This window comes from Stenella coeruleoalba, assembly GCF_951394435.1.
Source record: "Stenella coeruleoalba genome assembly, chromosome: 15".
Lineage (NCBI taxonomy): Eukaryota > Metazoa > Chordata > Mammalia > Artiodactyla > Delphinidae > Stenella > Stenella coeruleoalba.
Genome location: NC_137161.1, coordinates 68,793,605 through 68,814,101, shown reverse-complemented (window position 1 = coordinate 68,814,101; position 20,497 = coordinate 68,793,605). Strand labels below are relative to the sequence as shown.

The window sequence follows — 20,497 nt, the reverse complement described above, 5'->3', positions numbered from 1 at the left end:
CCGACCTGTTTTTCACAATAGCACAATAAAGGTCATTTTTTTTGGTTTTAACTAAGACTTAATAACTAATAAAGCACTTTTTAATAATGAGAAAAGGTTCTTAAGCGAATTTAGCTATGAAAAAATACATATATAAAATAAAGCCTAAATTTAATATTCTACAGTTATTTTTTTAAAAGTCAAAATATAAGAATGCATTTTATACCATGTTTGCTGGAGTTTTGATCCAAAGATGTGTTCACAGAAATGCTGTCCACTGTAGTCCACTTCCTTAGTCTTGACTGTGGCTCTTTAATACTGTTCATATCCATATTTACATTCAAGTTTGAGTTCAAGCCTAAAAATAAGATAATAATTTTAAAAAACCACTTTATAAAATATAGCGTATTTTCCTTCTGGTACCACAACTTTCATTTTCTAGAAAAACATATGTAGCTAATCTAATGTTTTCAATCCTAATGTTCCTTAATAAATACCATCCTGCAAATGTGGCACAGCCAGAAGATTATAGACAAAGGCAAGGCAGGCAGGACAGACACTCTGGACTCCTGGCCGATGCCACGCAGAAACAACGTCAGAAGAGCGAACCATGGCTAGATTATCAAAGAAAGCAACACACAGAAATCCTAAATAGCTTGTCTAACACTCATTAATATAACATTTTCAAAACTGTTAGTACCATAAAACTGTTAGTACTATAATTGCATTAACTGTGGGAAACTACTCCATATAATATTGATTATTTTTAAATTCCTTGGCAAAATAACAGAAAATTCTACGACAGCCGAATATTAAAGTTTATCTCTCTATTAAAATATACCTCTTTAGGTACTTCCCAAGAGAAGAATTACATATGATCACTTTCAGTTGCTAACTTTTGCTTATAAACAATTTTCAACTGCCTGACACGCCAAAGGATAGTATCATTTAAAAGTAAAAATGTCCTGCTCTAACAATTGTACCTTAGGGCGAGACTCCCATATCCCAAGGTGCAACTTACTTGAACTCTGCTGATGACACACATCAGACTTAGATATTCTCTTGGAACAAAGATGGAAATTTCTATCTGAGATACTACAGTCAGAAAACTGACCATTAAGCCAGTGTTTCTTAAAGTGTGATCCTGGGGACCATCATCAACAGAATAATCTGAGATGCTTGTTAAAAATGGAAACTTTTCGGAATTCCCTGCTTCCACTGGGCACGGATTCGATACCTGGTCGGGGAACTAAGATCCCAAAGGCCGTGCATTGTGTCCCGCCCACCCCCCCACACCCCCCCGCAAAAAGAATTGATGATAGATGTTTTCTTAAGCTTAAGTATGCACAGGGTAAGAAATTACAAATATAGGGACTTCCTTGGTGGTGCAATGGTTAAGAATCCACCTGCCAATGCAGGGGACACAGGTTCAATCCCTGGTCCAGGAAGATCCCACGTGCCACAACTACTGAGCCTGTGCTCTAGAGCCCATGAACCACAATTACTGAGCCCTTGTGCCACAACTACTGAAGCCCGCACACCTAGAGCCCGTGCTCCGTAACGAGAAGCCACCGCAACGAGAAGCCTGTGCACCACAACTAGAGAGAGCCCGTGCACCACAACTAGAGAGAGCCTGCACACCACAACTAGAGAGAGCCCGGGAGCAGCAATGAAGACCCAACGTAGCCAAAAATAAATAAATTTAAAAAATACAGTTTAAAAAAATAATAATAATTTTAAAAAGTATATAAATGGGCACACAACGAAAAGTCAGGGTGAGTTCTTAAAAAGTAAGTCAGGTTCTATTACTTTCTTGCTTCAATCTTCCAAGTGCTGAAACTCACACTAAGATCCTGCATGCCATGTGGCACGACCAAAAAAAAAGAAAAAAAAGTTTTCAGTGGGAGCCAGAATCTTCATTTAACACACATCGAGGTGGTTCTTAATCTAAAGTTTCAAAACAAATGGTTTTTAGATACTTGGGTCTGATGAGTCCCTGTGATACCAGGTCAAGCTTAAAACTTTAATAATATAAATTCTCTAATACCACCCCTATTTGGAGAGAGTAATTAAATTTGCTGCTCTCTGGACTCATTAATTAGACCCAATACTTGGCAAGTTTTTTCTGTGAAGGTTTAGATAGTAAATATCTTAGGCTCTATGGATCACATGGTCTCAGTGTCTCTATGCAACTCTGTTGTTACAGCACAAAAGCAGCCATAGGAAATACATTAACAAAAGAGCATGGCTGTGTTCCAATGAAATTTTATTTATAAAATCAGGCAGCTGGCCAAATTTGACCAATGGGCTATAGTTTACCAATGCCTGATTCAGACAACCATACTGGTGCTTGCCTGGGTTAAGCAGACTTCCTTTTTTTTTTTTAAATAAATGTATGTATATATGTATGTATGTATTTATTTATGGCTGTGTTGGGTCTTTGTTGCTGCGCGCGGGCTTTTCTCTAGTTGAGGCGAGTGGGGGCTACTCTTTGTTGCGGTGTGCAGGCTTCTCATTGCGGTGGCTTCTCTTGTTGTGCAGCACGGGCTCTAGGTGCGCACGCTTCAGCAGTTGTGGCACATGGGCTCAGTAGTTGTGGCTTGCGGGCTCTAGAGTGCAGGCTCAGTAGTTGTGGCGCAGAGGCTTAGTTGCTCCGTGGCATGTGGGATCTTCCCGGACCAGGGCTCGAACCCATGTCCCCTGCATTGGCAGGTGGATTCTTAACCACTGCACCACCAGGGAAGCCGCTAAGCAGACTTTCTTAATCAAGAAGAAGTCTCTTGCTGTAAGGGTAGCGAGGCTAGGAAATCCCTTATTTAGAAACTTATCTCCTCATTGGCCCAATTTATATGTCCAGTATGTGATCAGTGAGAGTCACTTCCTTTCACTAGTGAGACAAAACCTCTCAGTGTACACTTGGGTATTCTTTTACCACTATACTGTTGTCTCTGGGATGACCCGGCTTCTCTGGTATTCACCTACAGTGGTAACTGACAAGGGAATGTAAAGAGATTGCTAACAACTCCTAAAACTCAAAGTTCCACCTATGTCCTAGCAGAGAGTCCATGGCAATACCAGGGAGAGCCAAATCCCGTATCAGGTTCAGCCAAAGTGAAACGGCACCAGGGGCAACAGCAGGCCCAACTCCTGCCCACAGCCCAGAACATGCTAGTTAACTGACTTGTCTTCAACAAAACTGGGCCTGTTAACCAACAAAGCTGGTTTACAAGAGAGAAAGAAAAAGTTAAATGAATAGGGTGTGAACGATCAAAGGTCAAAATATATTCAAAGGCACAAGAAGAAAAGGGGCCTAAGGAAGGAGAAGACATATAAGCCTGAAATTCCCAGAGGGAATAAAAAGCCTGGAGACGTCATAAAAAAAGAGAAGGGGGGGTGCTATGGCAAAAGGAATAAAGGCAATCCCTTCTCTCACCCCTATTTTCTACATTTATGCCAGTAATCATTTATAAATATTTAAATAGTAATTAAAATTTCAGATGTGACTGTTCCCAGTTGTTTCCTCAAAGCAGCACTGCTCAAAATTTCTCTGGCGTGCTCTAATAATTTCAGTCCTCCCCTCCAATTCATATCCTACAATTAAGATATCTGAGTGTTAAAAAGAAATAATATCTTTATACTAACTCATTTCAAAAGAGCATGGGATTTTTTAAATAGTGTGATTTTCTTGAATGGAGAGAGGCGTTCCTGAAGCATGAAGAGGCTAGCGCTAGAAGAGGCGTGGCCACCCTCTGAGAGGGAACAGCTAAAGATCAGTGTGGCACTCACAAGAGAACATCTGGACAGGTAAGACAGCAGGATGTTAACCTGTGACCATGAAGCACCAGTCGAATGCTTTGGCCAAGGAGAAACCCACCTATGGGGAAGTTGCTGAAAGCATTTATTGGTGATGGCCCTTTTTGCAGCTCAGGTGTAGTGTGGGGCATGACATTTTCAAGGAAAGATTTCATGGCTGGCTGATGGAGTGACTGCTGCTGAGATGGCGGAGTCTGTTGCTTCACCAGCAGGTTTGGATCAAGTTGACGAGACGGCTGCATCATCTGCTGCTGCACACTAAGAGGTCGACCCTTAAAACGACAAGACGACTGTGAAAAACTGTGGAGAAAAGTCTTTACAGACACCTTCATTCCCCTTCACTTTTGAATTCACTTCCTTCTCAGTAGGAAGGTGAAGAATCACTATATACCAGTTAATAAGACTTCTGGGCAGACAGAAGACTTAATGAACAACCTTTTCCATTATAGTTCAATAAAGCATTTCGACTGTCTTCTTACAATGGAGTTGATATAAGCTGAGTACAAGCAAACAAGGGGAAGGATCAGATCTACCTGCTGGTCTTGCTGCTGCCGGTTCCCAGAAGGCACGCTTCTCTGACTCTGCGCCCTTTGCTGCTGCGCTAACAATCGCTGGAGGGAGGATTGCAAAAAGGTCATCAGTACCACGTCATCACAGACTAGCGTGCCCTAGAGTGACGGTGGCAGAGGGACCTACAAAGGCATGGTTTCATCTAGTCAATGCCCACATGCCCTGCCTCATCTAATATCTCTTGTTTGGACTCTCTGGCCTCCAGCCATTCTGTTGAATTCAGTCTTTTGCTCAATCTAAACTTCCACTCCATCAGGGAAATTTTTCCTCCTCATCATACCCCGACCACCAGCCCAGACCTGGCTGGCCTTGCTCACAGAGCACCCTGCCCTTCGAGTTCACCATCTGTCTTCACACATGGACTGTTAGCTCCCTGAAGGCCATGGCTATGCCCGTTTTATTGACTGCAACACTTCCTGTGCACACTCTAGTGTTCAGCACACAGTAGACACTCAATAAATGTATACTGAATAAGGCTATTATTCTGCTTACCTGTAACTGGGAGATCTGAGAAAGCTGGTTTAGTTGGGATAGCTGGTTCAGCATGGCTACCTGCTGAGGGCCAAAGAGCGGATTCAGGCCACCGTTGTTTGGTGCATACTTCAGCAATGAAACTGGAACCTGAGGATCACAATGGCAGGTTAATAACAAAAGTAACTCAAGCTAACAAAATGTACTGTGTATTTTAAATTATCAGTAGAGCAATTAAAATTTGTGGACTATTACTGGGGGGGGATTGTGTTCTAACTGTCTTTCTTGACTTCACTAATTTATTGTTCACATATGTTTTCACGTGTTAAGTATAAAGTGACAGAGATGAATCTTAAGCCAGTCAAATTTACTTTGCTATTGTCCTCCTCCCCTCAAGGTATTTTATGAAAAAGAATGATAAATTTTAGATTTAAATTATCTTTGACTCATTTTCTTCACCCTACCACATCCCTCTGTAATAATAACTAATTCAGAATTAGTTTCATCTCAAAGTTGCCAATAAATACTATGATGATCAGCTAGTCATCTCATTCAAATATAAATTTATTCAAGGTTCTTTTCCAGGTAAAGAGTAGAGAATATAGTGGAAATTTATTCACCTGAGGGGAGAGTAATGGAGGAGGCACTTGAGCACGGAGATTAGGCTGAGATGAACTGAGAGGTTGTGCTGGAGGCTGCTGCAGGCCCCGGGGTTGTGCTGCTGTGTTTCCAACACCAAACATACTGGGATTGCCATTCTACAAAAACAAACCACCACCACCAAATAACACTGGGATTCTTTAGGGACAAACACCTCATTACCACACTGAAATACTGATTTAAACACAGCAACTACATGTAAGAGAGATCTTATTACTTATACAAATCAACAGAGAGCCTAAAATACACACGTGGACTTACCTGTCTAACAGAATTCAAGTTTTGCATACCCAGCCCTGCTATGGAGCCAAGGGCCTGGTTAGGTAGTGCACTATTTGAAGGGGGAAGCTTCATGCTTTGACTGGACATAAACTGCATGTTTTGGGATTCATCTGCTACAATGCCATCCTGATTGGACAGACAGAAAGATGTGCAACACCAGCCAAGCAAACAAGTGGAAGGGAGAAATCATTGCAGGAACAGAAGAGAAGTCATATGACATTCCAGCATCAACAGGAAACAGGTAGAAAACAGAAGAGATCGGATTAGTGTTAATTCTAGAGTACATAGAAAGAACCAAACATACTTTATGGGATTAAGAGGAAAATATAAATGCAACCCCTGTGATAAACCGAGACATAAAAGGACAATGAACTACAAGTCCAGTAATATTTGGCACTGGGTTATAAACACTTTATATTATATTAAATGTTCTAAACTGTTAATGAGAAAATTATGCTATTAAGTGTATTGCTTTCTTAGCCACAGGGTAAAACAAACAAAAAACAAAGGAACAACTTACCTTATCAAAATAAGGACTGCGCTCCATGGAAGACTCTTTGGAAATCTGAGGCCGAGAACCAGGGCCTTTCCCGACCGTTCGATTGTAATCACCAATATTTAGGCTATGTTTATCTATCTCCATTCGTTTGTCTTGTAACATTCCTAATAAATGCAGGAGACTACGTTATCAAGTAGGAAGATAACTAACCTAGATGGTTTCAGATAAATGTACAGTAGAAAGAAAAATACTCACTTCCAAACCAAAATGAATTCTGCCTTGACCAGGACCATGTGAAGAATGCACTTAATAAATCTTGCATTCCTCACAAGTTGGGTTTAGCGAATACTGTTATTTTATTGAACCAAATTAACTTGAAAATAGACTAGGAAATAGACGGTTAAGACATCTATTGGTCATCTATAATCTGCTTAATTTTAAAATAACAACATAGTTTCCAGTAACAAACAACAGAAACAGCACTAAGACAAACCACCATCTAGCATATGCTCACAAAGTGCCAGGCACCGCTCTGAACATGCATTCTCATTTAATGCTAATAATTCTACTATCATCACCCCCACTTAGCAGACAGGGAAAGGTCTTCCTCTTTTCTCAGGGCTTGCTCCGCTCTCCGCATTCTGACTAAGCTGCAATAAATATGACCTCCTCTCATGGAAAGCCCGTCTGGCAAAAAATCTTCACTCAAAATAGCCAGCTCCCAGGCTACAATCCTACTTAAACAAATCTCTAACTCCACGTCCTTATCATATTATACCCGTTCTGGGTTCTCTTTCTCCTCCTCTTTCCATAGCTGAGCCCACTTCTTTGTGTTTCTTCAATGCTGGGATGTACTCAGTATGTTTAAGGTCTCACTCTTTCAACTCTCTCTCTCAAACTGGCCTCCCCCAGGCTTATTCACTACCAAGGTGACCCTTAAATACAAATGCCTACTCTGAATTCACTCCTGTGCTCAGTCACACATCTTCAACTGCCTGCTGAGCATAGCCACTTAAGTGCCCCTTGGTCACTTTTAACAGGTGAAACCAAGCACATGATATCGCCTCTAGATCTTCATGGGACTCAAAAGTGGCATCTTCATTTCTCCTAGTCACACAGCCTTGAAACCTGGTTTTTACCTTGCGAGAATACCTTTTCCTCCCATTTCCCTGTTCCTCAGTCTCCACATTTTCTCAGTCCTCAGATCTCCCCCATAATTTCCTTGCAGCTGCTGTCCTTCTTTGAGATGCCTGCTGCTGCAGCCACCACAACACTCACCCCTACTACCCTCATCCTAGGCAAGTGGAAAAGACAAATTTTAACAAAAGGATTCTTAAAATAGGTACCATTTTCAAATGCTGCTGCTTTCCAGAAGTACTGGTCCAGATATGTGAATAACCCACACTTCAGCACTTGTAATTAAGAGCTCTCCCTTAAATGGCAACGAACTTTTTTTCTTTGGCAACAAACTTTTGCAACAACCTCTCCTCTGTTCTCTTCCCCCCGTTAATGGTGTCACCATTCACTGACGCACCCAAGCTAGCCATCTTGAACTCTTTTCCTCACTCTCCACATCTAATCTTGTAACCAAACCCAACCAACTCTTCTTCCAAGTCTCTCTCCAAGCTGTTCTTTCCTAACAATCCACATTATTTTTGCCTACCTAAATAAAATCTTTTCAAAAAGTGGCATGATACATCCTTTCTCCAAACCATTCTGTGTCACTTTATTCATTCATTCATTCATTCATTTTTGGCTGCGTTGGGTCTTTGTTGCTGCGCACAGGCTTTTCTCTAGTTGCGGCGAGCAGGGGCTACTCTTTGTTGCAGTGCGTGGGCTTCTCATTGCAGTGGCTTCCCTTGTTGCGGGCTCTAGGCACACGGGCTTCAGTAGTTGTGGCCCACAGGCTCAGAAGCTGTGGCTCGTGGGCTCTAGAGCGCAGGCTCAGTAGTTGTGGCGCACAAGCTTAGTCGCTCCGTGGCATGTGGGATCTTCCCGGACCAGGGCTTGAACTCGTGTCCCGTGAACTGGCAGGCAGATTCTTAACCACTGGGCCACCAGGGAAGTCCCCGCATCACTTTAAAAACCATCTGAGTGCCAAATGTGGCAGCCGCCCCTTGACCAATCCTTTAAGAAGACCCTTGGCTAAAGTTACCAATGACTCGTCCTAACCCCCAGGATCAAATCCATTCCATGACAATCACTTTCCTCTTTTCAAATCTCTATTCTCATCTGACTACTGAAAAATTACTCTATTCTACTCTAACTTGTTCCATTTCTCCTCAGATCTCCCTTAAATGTCATTATTCCCCCTGGAGTTTGTCTTTGGCCCATTACTCTGTAAGCCTCTAGCTGACCTTCTTTTTTTGTTAAACTTTTTAACCTTTTTTTTCTTCCTGGCCGTGCTGGAGCAGCTTGTAGGATCTTAGTTCCCTGACCAGGGATTGAACCCAGGCCCTTGGCCGTGAAAGCTTGGAGTCCTAACCGCTGGACGACTAGGGAATTCCCCAGTCAACCTATTTTTTGAGGCTGTACTACCATCAGTGTCTAGTTACACTTATTATCTCCAGCCCTATCTCTTCTAAGCTCCACATCCAGATTTTCTACTGCTTACTGGACGTCACCACATGGTTTTCATAGCAACTTTAAACTCAGTAACCTTGTCTATCAAACCTGTTTCCCCTACTATATTTCCTATCTCAAATAACGCCCAGTTATTGATTTATTGTCTCTCAGCTCCAAATTCACACTTTCTGACTGCTCTGTGAAAGTATCTGGGCTCTACATTTTTTTCTTTCACCAGTTGGCACTGAGGCTTTGTCAATAGAGGGCGCTGGAGAGACACTGCAGGCGGAAGTTTTGCCTACGTGCCCTTGGCGGCTTTGGCAGTGCTTCCAGCTTCTCCTGTGCCCTACACTTGCAGTACAGGGTGATCAGTCTCACTCGGAGGCCAGCTTCTCCCAGCATTCCCACATACCTCCAGGCAGCTTTGTAGCAGAGTGTCTAAGGTGAGACATCTCTCCATGAACAGCTTTTCCCAGCACCCTAGAAGGGTAGATTTCCAGAAAGTTCCAACAGCACAGCAGCACAGCAACTTCTCTGCCATTCAGTGAGCCATGGACGAGGCAGAGCCTTGTCATCACAGGAATAGATGCATATTCTGGATACGGACTCCCCCCCCCTGCCATCCATGGTCTCACAAAAGGCCTTATCCATCACCCCTCACAGCACTGTGTCTGATCAAGGAACTCATTTCATAGTAAAGGAAGTAGAGTAATGGGCTTAACTAACTGGTCTTACCACATGTATCATCACCCAAAAGTAGCTAGCCAAACTGATAGGTACAAGTGGTTCCTGAAGACCCAGTTACAAAGCACGCTGAAAGACAACATTCTAAAAGGATGGGCTTCTGTCCTACAGGATACAGTTAAGAACCGATGTTACTGAACCAGCTGGCAAGGGGGCGGGGGGCTCACCTGCTGGCTGGAATGACTGACTCTGATTACCAAGGGGGACCTGGTTTCCTGCTACAAAACGAAGGCAGCAAAGACTCTGGAATCCGGGCAGGTGGGCAGGGGGTGGGTGTGTGCGTCTGGGGGTGCTTCTTAGTAATTCCATGCCCAGTAGTAAAGGTTAATGAAAAAACTATAACAACCAAAAAAGCAAAGATGACTGAGGGCTCAGACCCTGCAGGAATGAAGGTTTGGGTCACTCCACCAGCAAAAGAACCCAGAGCAGCTGAGGTGCTGGCTGACAGTGGGGAAGTATGGAATGGGTAGTAAAAGAAGGAAGCCAAAGATACCAAGGAGAGCTTGTGACCAATTACAGAAATAAGGATGGCAGTAGTTTTGCATGTTATCTGTTGCTTATCTGTATAGGCCATCTTCTTTTCTCTTCCCTTTTTTCACTTTTTACGCTGTAGAACAGCTGTTTACGCTGTTGAGTTTATACTTTAGTCTTTAGGTTACTCCTTGTATCTGCTATTCATATATCCATATCTTCTTGAGGAGTCTCGTTATTATCTCTTCCTAGCCAATCCCTCATTAGTCTAATAGTGATTCTTTACATTTGTATTAAACTTTCCCTGTTCAAACTACTATGTAGTTTCTCTCTTCTGCCTGGACTCAGACTAATACAACAACAACAGTACCACATACTAAACTGCCCAGGCAAGAAAGCTGGGAATTATCTTTCACCACACCCTCACTCTCATCCTCCATAGCAGATCGATTCAAGCCAGTTATCAACTTCTATTGATTCTAGTTCCTGTATCTACACTGAATTAAGATTCTTCCCACCAACTGTCTTAGTTTAGAGCTTTGAAAATTCTCACTGGCTACAGCAACAAATCTCTAACTGGTTTTGCTATGTTTAGTATCTTTTAGTCTTCCTCTGCTGCCAATGTTTTCTGTCCCAAGTTATTTTCAATCTACAGCCATGATTATTTTTGTAAAACATAAGACCAAATCATTTCATCCTCCTGGCTTAAAGTTCTTTAATCCCATACTTTCAGAATAAAGCTCAGACACCCAAGCTCCTCATGAGTTAGCACCTACCTAGTTTTCTGGCAACCTCACCTAAGTAAAGCTTTCACCGTCACCACACTCCCACCACCACAACCAATTTATATTTCTTCTTCCATTGCATGGAACTACTTGCCATTTCCCCAGTATGGTTTAAGATATCTCTATCATGTATCTGGGTCTTTGTACACATTGCTCCCTAAATTAAGAAGACTATATCACTCAACCTGGATAACTTATTCTTGACAGGACTAAATTTGAGGTAATCAAAGGCTAACAGTATCACTACCTTAGCTCTGCACAGTGATTTACACTTTAAAAGGCATACTAACTCAGAAAACCCCCACATTCTAATGTATGCTAGAGAGAATAGGAACACTGAAACAGAAACCCAGGTCTCCGTCTCCTGGTCAAGGTCAGTGCTCTTTCAGGAGGATCATGTCAGATAAGTTTCTCCATCAATGATGAATATAAAACTCAAACTGATTTAATTTTTTCTCACCTCCAGAAAGGTCCATCTTATTGCTCTGTACATTTTCTTCTGGTGAGTCTCTCTGAAGAAGGAAAAAGTAGCATGTTAGTAGACCTTAATTTATCAATGAAAATAAATTAAAAGTGAAGAATTTTACTTTATTTCCTTATTTGTGAAATTTAAGTGGATCATAAAACTTCATTTTTCACTGCCTAATATGATAAAAAAATTTTTTTTAAATAAGACTAAAAAAAAGATACGTGATCAATGTTTTTAGCTAAAACTGTAAAAATAAAGAAGACATCATGGAAAATTTTATTCTAACCTCAGCATATTCATAAGGACTCAAAATAATTATTTGTTAAGAAAACAAAAAAATGAAATTAGGGTATTAGGGTAAGTTTATGTATCGCCATTAAAAGGGAAGGAGGTTGCCAAGAAAACATACTTACCGAAAAACTGATATTTGAAAACTGTTTAACAAATGGATTTATCCATGCTTCTTCTTGTTTGTTTCCACCTTTCATCATTCCCTTTGTAAAATAAAAGAGTAGAAAGATGCCATGGCCATCTCTATTTATCTGGGTATAGTGATGGATTAATAAAACTTCAAGACAATTCCCAACTCTCATTTTTAGCCAATAAATTTCTCCTCCAACCAACTCTTCTCACAGAGTTGTTCATAATTAAAAATCAACTTATTTGATTTTCAACTTCCTTTGCTCCAGTCCTCTGGTATAGCTGTAATGCACAGAGAAATCTCTAAAGGCAAGCAGTCAGAAGGAAAAGACAGAAGCAAAGGGCCTTGATGACCCACAAAAAGTTAAAAAGTCCTCTGGATAATGGAGAACTGTTCATCAGACAGTTTCCAATTTATAAATGAACTGTGTCCTAAAAGATTAATTATAATTTGGATTTGTAGAATTCTCACACAAAACCAAAGAAGAGTCACCAGGTTTCAGGTTAGTCCAAAGAAACCAATTAAACCCATAATTTAATTATGCTATGTGCACTGTACTGAAAAAACACCATATGTTTCCATATGAAAGAGTATTTTAAAATTCCAATTTATGCTGCCAAGAACACAATATCCCCAGCAGCAACTAAAGCTGGGATTCCTCCTACTTGGTGTTGGCTTTCTGTGGCTGCTTAGGGTATGGGAGGTACGGAAACTACTTGGAGACATGACTTCAGAGAAAAAATGATCCGTGATTAGCAGTTTGGTAGACAGGGAGGCTGGAAGCCATAGAGACCAAGGCCTCCCATTAACGTGAGGATCACAGAACAATTCTCAGTTTGTTGCCTTCATTTCCCTTTCCCATTGCTACTACCTATTCCTTCTGACTGTGGAACAGAACACAGCTTCGTAATTTCCCCCTAACTGCAGGTCTCTGAAGCAAGCATCTAACCCTTTCCAAGGTTTCTGAAGTGGGCTTTGATTCCTTTTCCTTTTTCACCCCCACCCCATGCCTAACTGGTTGCCAATACCTGTCTCTTTTATTCCAAATGTCTCTCACAACAATCCCTTCTACTAAACATTTATTCTTGCTTCCCAATTCAGGCTGTCCTTTCTAACCAGAATGAATGCAGAAGCTTCCGAACTAAGATCACTAACTCTGGTCTCTCCTCTGTTCCAATTTATCTTTCATACTATCACTGGTTAGCTTTCTTTAAAGAAATTAATTTTAAAAACCAAACTGATGTTGCCTTCTATTCAACTTGACTGGCTCCATATTTTATACAAAATGAAGCTCAAATTCTCTGGCATGTTACTGAAAACACTTTGGTATCTAGACCTAATCTAACTACAGATTAGATTGTCACACCTCTTCTCTAAAATTCTGTTATTTTAGTAACATCAGCCTAACACTTTCCCTAACACACCCCACCCCGAGGCATCTTCCAAATTCAAGCTAACACTCCTTAGAGCAACTCTTACCGCCCCATACTAGACCCTGAGCTCCTTGAAGGTATGCTCTTATCCTAGTGTTTCAGAACCCCCAGCACCAAGCACAGTACCTGGCACACAGCAGAGGCTAGATAAATATTTGCAGTTGCTTTCTAAAAGATTTTTACTAGTAGAAACAAAGGAGAAAGAGTAAAAAGGCTACACACCCTTTCCCTTCTCCTTTTTTTGCCACTCAGACCCTGTAAGGAAAGACAAAGTCACAAAACAGCATGGTCCAGTGGGAAGAACACAGGGTTTGGAATTGGAAGACCTAAACTTAAGTCCTTGCTCTGTCACTTACTAGTTATGCAACTTTGGGCAAGTCACCACTTTTTCCAGTCTCAAATTCCTCATTAGTATTCTATCTCAGAAGGTTATGAGGATCAAATGATTTATGTAAAATATGGGGAAGCACTTCATAAGCTATATGGTGAGGCAATAGGCAAATTCAGCCAAATGAAAAATTTTTTAAATGAAAATGGCAGGTCCTAGACTTAGAATCCCAGGATCAAAAGGGAGGGACCCTGGCAGTGAGCTACTAGGTATTTGACTTCTAAGGTCCCTCAAAAACAAACTGTTCTCAAATAGGGTCGAGAGGATATATTAGAATCACCTGGGAGATTAGGCACATATTTTCAAAATGGTCCCCAAGAAAATCTGACACCAGTGTTCTCAAACCTGGCTCTGCATCAGAAACATTCAGAGAGCTTGTTTAGGACAAGAAACTTGGTCCAATTTCCAAAACAACAGTAGCCTAGGGTATAGGATATTATACTTTTTAAACAAATGTCATACAATTCTGATGAACAGCCAGGTTTGGCATAAGATGTGTCCACATTTAAAAGCAAAACAAAACTCTACTCATTCCTAGGGATTTTTGTCACAGGACCTTTCAGGGTGGAGAAGGGACAAAGATGGGGGATGAATAAGGAGGATGGTAACTCTGGGTAATGCGGAGGTCGGGGACTCCAGGTGAGGAGGTGGAATGGGAGACGAACTGGCAGTGGGATGGAGTCGACATGGAGATTTGCCCTTCTCTTCATCCTCAGCACTGCAGGTACCACCCTGGGGTGAGGGGTTGTCCCAGGCAGCACTGGTGGAGGGGGAGGAGGAGAGAAATCCCAAGCTGTAGCAGTGGGGAGAAAGGAAGTTCCTGTAGTCTTATGTTTTTCTAGGTGGCTGCCCATACAAGAGGTTCTACCTAAGTTGGGGACTGCATGGACTATACTGATTGCATTAAACGGGTAGGCAGAACATTAATTTTCTGTGGGTAAACTACCTTTGGAATTTAAAGTTTCAAGGGCTTTGCCCTTGAAATGTTTACCTTCGACGACATTTTCTTTGTATATGGTGGCCAATTTAAAGATGAATTAAGCTCTTGAGATGAATTACTATTCCACATTCCAATCTCTACATCCTCTTCCTCTTCCCAGCCAGTGGGGCGATTTCCAGGCAATGGCATATCATCACCACACCAGCCATCTTGCATAGATTTTGGCCCTGATTGTGGATTTGTGATAAAGAGAAACATGCTTTAATCAAACAATTCTTTCTGGAGGCTGAGCATTCATTAAGCAGGCAGAGCAGGGGGAGAACCTAAAAAACCCTCTTTTATCTCCCTTACCAGATCTGCACGGCAAAAATGTATGTTATATGCTGAGCCAAAAGCTACATTAAACAAGAATTTATTTTTATTAAAATTTTCAATAAAACACCTGCCATGCTTTTACAAGTCAGAGGGTTCCTAAACATGGGACATCGGTGGCACTCTTGTTCGTACTTGCTTAGCAAGCTGCATGGTGACGCACAGGGCCAAGAGGACGAACAGAATTTTTAAAAATTAATTTTAATACATATTTTTAAGGAGAATGGCCCAAAAGCATAGCAAGTCAAAAGCAGAAAGTATTTCATCTCTATACTCGGCCTTTGGAATTCCTATGGGAATAGTGACAATGTTCATCTGAATATTGAGGGTCCTTCCTGAACTCTGTTCATTTTCTGTGTAATATTCAGGGAATTGTCTGGAACCTGAGCCAGAGAGTTTGGACATATGTCCCCATGACTATTATACTCAGTCTCTCGTGCTGGATAGCATGAAAGTTGCTTGACTATTTCTAAATAATCCAATTTGATAAAATATAATTTAGATTTGGTGAAGTACATGCAAATCATTAATAGTTATACACTTCCAAGAAAAAGAAAAGATAGGAAAATTCAGAAAGGTAAAAAAGCAAACCACATTAACAAGTTCAAAGAGCCAAACAAATAGTGAAATCATCCAGTATGATAATACATGGATACATTATCAATGCCATAAGCATTATCCAATTACTTAATTATAGTCAATGAGATCACCACTGCTACAGCCAGGAATTATCAATAACTTACCAGATTTGCTTAATGCTTGTGGACCAACAGAGCTGGAGCCCCACGTGGATGTGCTGGATGCCGCAGCAATGGGTTCGCCCCAGCTGGGACCACTGTCTATGGGTTTACCCCATGCTGAAGTACCATTATCCACAGTTGTGGCTGGAGTAGAAGTCTCACCCCAGGGCTCACCCCAGCCTTTAGAAAGTGTGGGAAAAGAAGTCATCAGCACACGGTAGAGGCAATAAGGAATACTTAGGGAACAAAAGAAGACGACCTTCACATTTATGTATTAAATAATAATGTGATAGGCAGAAAGGATGGCATCTGTTTTATGTAAAGAAGACAAATAATTTCCCATTATTGTAATTTAACTATATGGTATGAATTTTTTTTTCACCTCTTCTTTCAGAATTGCCCTCTGGGTGTACAGCAGATTCTTTTGAATAACCTTAATTATGGCAAGTCATCCTCCTTTGAAGATGAATTTAACTCCTGGAAAAGTCAAGTCATTCTGAGTCAAACCTAGTGAATTAAAGCAGGTGATCAAGCTGGGTACAGTATGTGTATAAAATTTTTACTATACGTACAACCTTTCAACATCACTGTTTTGGAAAAAGCAATTTACTGTAAGACTAATAATAGGTAGGCATCCTACTTTTGTACATGCTGAACAATGCTTCTTAAAAAATTTATTAGGTTGTCCGAAGCAAGGCAAAGCCAAGCCATAAACACGTTGTTTAAAAGAACCAAAACAGCCTTCCCCTTAGATACATACCTGTTTTTTCTAAGAATTATATCTAAATTAATAATACTCAGAAAAAAAGTTAGGTGCTGAAGGGTTAGTTCATGAAAACACTTCTGTCTCTACATCCAATGGATTCTTCAATAAAACCTCCATTCACAAAGGCAACACATCTCAATGACAACTAATGAAAAATGTCATTGTCAAGATAATTTGCAGAGGATAGGAATTAGTTCCTTGCTATAAGACGAAAGTGGAATATACTAGAAAGATATTATTAAATGTTTTAAGCAAACATACATACATGCTATATCCAATAGACTTAGATTTCATGCCTACTTAAGCAAATTCCTTCTAAGGCCAAATATAGTACCTAGTTTCTTAGGGAGCACTGTGCTTATTAGATACTTGTTTTATTTCTGGGGATATTTTAGTCAAATAATAAAACCAAAACGTGATGGCTTGACTCAGAAGAACTGAAAAAAAGTGTACAGCATTCCAGCTTGACATCACTTTTCCAATTCTGCCTTCTACAGCGTTCCTAACGGAGAATGGAGTATGTGGGATTCACAGCCAACACTGCCAAAGGCAGAGCTCTGTTCCCTGATGGTAAACACCTTCCCCATAATTTTCTTCCCTATAAACTTCTCCTGGATTAGAGTTAAAAAAAGCTTTGTGTGCACATCCAAATACTTCGTTAGACAAGTTTTATAATAACAGTAACTTGAAACAAGGTTCACAATACTGTGAAGTACTTTGTAACACAGACCCCATAAAATAAAAACTCACCAGAGCCACTGCTCGCCTCCTTGTTTGAGATGGCACTTGCAGACGGCAGCAGCTGATGTACCTGTGCTTGCTGGTCTGAACGGCTGCTGCCGTTTGGGACATTTTTGTTCCACATGTTCACATTTTTGTAGTTGTATTTGCTTGGATCTCCCCAAGCTGAAGTTCCATCATCGATCTCCATTTTGCGACGTATGGATTCTGGGGATGGTTCCTCCCAGCCTGTGGGCTCTTCTTCTTTTGTTGGGGCTGGTATAGGTCCTCCCAGCCAGCCTGTACCAGGAGGTTTGCCTGTAGCTGATGGGATTCCCCAAGATCCGACATCCTGTTGCTTGTTCCAGTCCGGAGAACTGACTGGCTTTGACGAATCTCCCCAACCTAGAGACTGATTAGACTTTGGAGGATCTCCCCATCCCTGGGAAGGATTCGGTTTAGAAGATTCATCCCATCCTGATGAATTATTTGGATTTATGTTATTTCCCCAAGTAAAAGAACTAGTTTTACCAAGTTCGTTCCAACCAGAAACGGACCTATCACTGTCACTACCTCCTGAGCTAGATTTCTTATTAGCCTCACCCCAATGGTTACTCCTTGAAGTTTCTCCCCAGTTATCACTGGCAGAAACGGACCAACCTTGGTTTGATTTTTGTCCATCACCCCATCCCTGTTTGTTCTTTTGCGAATCATTCCATGCAGACTTCTCTTCTTTGCAATTCCCCCACTGATTGCTCTTGGCCATTCCTGTAGCAGCAGAATCATCTTCCCATCCCCCCTGGCAGTTTGAGCCTTTGGAATCTCCCCACCTCAGAGTAGGTTTGGGATCTCCCCACCCCGATACAGATGAGGTATCATTACTACTAGGGCTAGTCTTATCTGTACATGCCCCTGAGTTAAAAGTCTGTGTTGCAGAGCTTCCCCAGGCCTCTGTCCCATTGTCAGTCTTTCTTTCCCCTCTAGGTGATGTTTCGGTATCCCAGGCAGTATTCTGCTTAATAGGAGTCTGTCCCCAACCAGAGTTGGATAGGACACGTGGATCTAAGTCAGTTCTGTTTACAATGCTTTGGAGTAATGTGTGCTGATCGATTTTTCTTCTATCTCTACTCTGATTTTCCCCAGTTACTTTTTCCTCAAGGCGTCCAGTGCTTTCTGTACTACCTTCACTCTCCACTGTACCTCCCGTTTTGGCCCACACACTGTTTTGCTCATTTGTCTGAGATGTGGCAGAACCCTGATCCTCTTCCTCAGTAGATTTCCATCCGTTTGTAAACTTCTTACCATTGCCATTTGCACTGTCACTGGAATGCTGATTGCTAGGCAGTTTGCTCCATTCCACGCTGGGTATATTAGTGCCAGTGTTTTGTGCAGGAGTTCCCCAACCTCTCCGACTTCCTCCAGAATTTGCACCATTTCCCCATGATGCACTCTGGGAATTCACTGCCCCAGACTCCCACACACCTCCTCCTTTATTTGTGTTCACTTGAAAGTTAGTGCCCATAGGCCCATTTATGCCAGGCTGCATTAGAGTTGCATTCACAGTGTCACCATTAGCTTGGCCATTAGGGCTTGAACATTTGTCTCCAGAGTAATTAGAACCATAGGCACCCCATGTAGTACCATAAGAGCCTCCACTTTTTGACTCTCCATTGCTAAGGTGAGAAAGGGAAGTGCCATTTACAACCGACGGAGCCTGTATCTGAGGATGATTCATTGTGCTCACACGCCAGGCCCCTGTATTACTAGGCAGCTCATTATTCTGTACTGAACCGGAGTTTGGTAAACTAGAGGTCACAAAGTTAGTAGTGTTATTTGGTCCAGTCATTTCAGTGGTAATATTTTGAGGTTGACCACTGAATGAAACCTTCTGTGTACCACTTACTTCAGATTCACAAGTTTCCTGAAGGCTTCCCCAGGTACCATGGGTAGAAGAACCACCCACTTTAGAGTTAATACTCTGATTGTTAGGCATCTGGCCTAAGGTACTGCACTGAATATTGATGCCAGAACTACCACTCCCTACAGGCCCTTTTAGGGCAAGTCCGTTGTTCTCTAACACTGGCCAGGCACCATGGTTGCTAGCTGAATTCAAAGTGCTTGGATTTAACCCTCCATTTGATGAAGAACTTACAGTGCCCCAAGCATTCATTCTATTGTTGCTACTTTCTGATTTGCTTTCAGGAGCATCCACAGAGACCTGACATGTGCTTATTATGGCTCCATGGGAAAAACCCCACGGCCCAGTACTACTTCCATGGCCCACATTATTGCTGCTGCTACCAACCACAAACTTGTTTTGGGATCCAAGTCCAGTGCTATTCCGAAGGCCATCATTTTCACCACCTGTGCTCCCTGAAGCCATGATAGTGATGTTTCTCTCTGATTCAGAACTGGAGGCAGAATCAGCATCCACACATTCTGAAGCCAACTCTAGATCACTGCCAGGGACTGAGGGCCATGCTTCTTTTTCAGGCGAGTCGTTTACAACAGCATTCTTACAGTTTGTGCTAGAGTCACTTGTAGAAGACACAGGTCCCCGCTGCGAATTTTCATAATGGGATCCTGAAGTATTGTGGTTTATATCTAGAATAAAGAAGAAGCACAAAAATGCATGAAATGTTTGGAAAACTGATGAATATATTATAAATGTACATGGCTCCTCAACATCAACAAGCGATAATACTTGGCAGTACAATTACAAAGGCATTCGTTATATCTCAGCCACCAGTTTTCCATATCCAATAATTAATTCCACATAGGCAGGGAATTTTGCTGCTTGCTTCATTGATGTTATTCCAAGAGCCTAGAGCAGTACCTGGAACATAAGAGTTCCTCAATAAATATTTGAATGAGTGAATTGTTAACATATCAGCAAGTAAAGAATTTGGAGTCAGGAAGGACAAGGTAGTAATGATGGATTAGGATAATGGAGCAACCCAGGCTTGGAGGCCCAACATGGGAAAGAAGGGGCTGGGATATAAACGGTTAAAGACAAGTGAACAGGCCAAACTTGATAAAATGTATTAGAAATATATTAGGAATCCTTTTCTATCCACACTTTTTTAAAATAGCTTTTTCACAACTGTTTTGGGTATTACAACAAGTTTATAAGAATTATAAAGCCTTTTCCATTATATTTCCATTTCATTAGTGTTCATATTCAATCTGAAAAATACTACATGCAAGTAAAAATAATTTTAGTTCTACTCTCCTTCATAAAAATGTCTTAATAGCCATGTTTATTAGAAGACAACAGAAAAATGGTTGATATGCTGAAGATCAAAGTTATGATTAAAAAATCAACTGCTGACATTTGAAGACATTAATGACTGGTCACATAATCCTGTCTTAGACTTACTGCTACGTACTGATGTTATCATCTAGTTAT

The 20,497-nt window shown here is 41.3% G+C and overlaps 1 protein-coding gene across 10 annotated transcripts in view; it reads right to left on the bottom strand.

The window, feature by feature from the left end:
* The window catches only part of TNRC6A (trinucleotide repeat containing adaptor 6A), a 202,108-nt gene that overhangs the window by 21,131 nt on the left and 160,480 nt on the right, over positions 1 to 20,497 (bottom strand). For 8 of the 10 annotated variants that reach the window (XR_013831598.1, XM_079945071.1, XM_079945069.1 and 5 more), the window contains 12 exons: positions 17,119 to 19,692; positions 15,606 to 15,782; positions 14,542 to 14,717; positions 13,385 to 13,417; positions 11,722 to 11,802; positions 11,300 to 11,351; positions 6,296 to 6,438; positions 5,454 to 5,591; positions 4,855 to 4,983; positions 4,326 to 4,403; positions 3,854 to 4,064; positions 206 to 337 (listed from right to left, as the gene is read on the bottom strand). Coding sequence is in view for 9 of the 10 variants with exons in the window: in XM_079945071.1 (XP_079801197.1) it covers positions 206 to 337; positions 3,854 to 4,064; positions 4,326 to 4,403; positions 4,855 to 4,983; positions 5,454 to 5,591; positions 6,296 to 6,438; positions 11,300 to 11,351; positions 11,722 to 11,802; positions 13,385 to 13,417; positions 14,542 to 14,717; positions 15,606 to 15,782; positions 17,119 to 19,692 (3,924 nt within the window). In the remaining variant the exon portion in view is untranslated. Of the gene's footprint in view, positions 1 to 205; positions 338 to 3,853; positions 4,065 to 4,325; positions 4,404 to 4,854; positions 4,984 to 5,453; positions 5,592 to 5,754; positions 5,902 to 6,295; positions 6,439 to 11,299; positions 11,352 to 11,721; positions 11,803 to 13,384; positions 13,418 to 14,541; positions 14,718 to 15,605; positions 15,783 to 17,118; positions 19,693 to 20,497 lie in introns of all 10 variants that reach the window. The other 2 variants (XM_079945070.1, XM_079945075.1) reach the window with 2 other exon arrangements.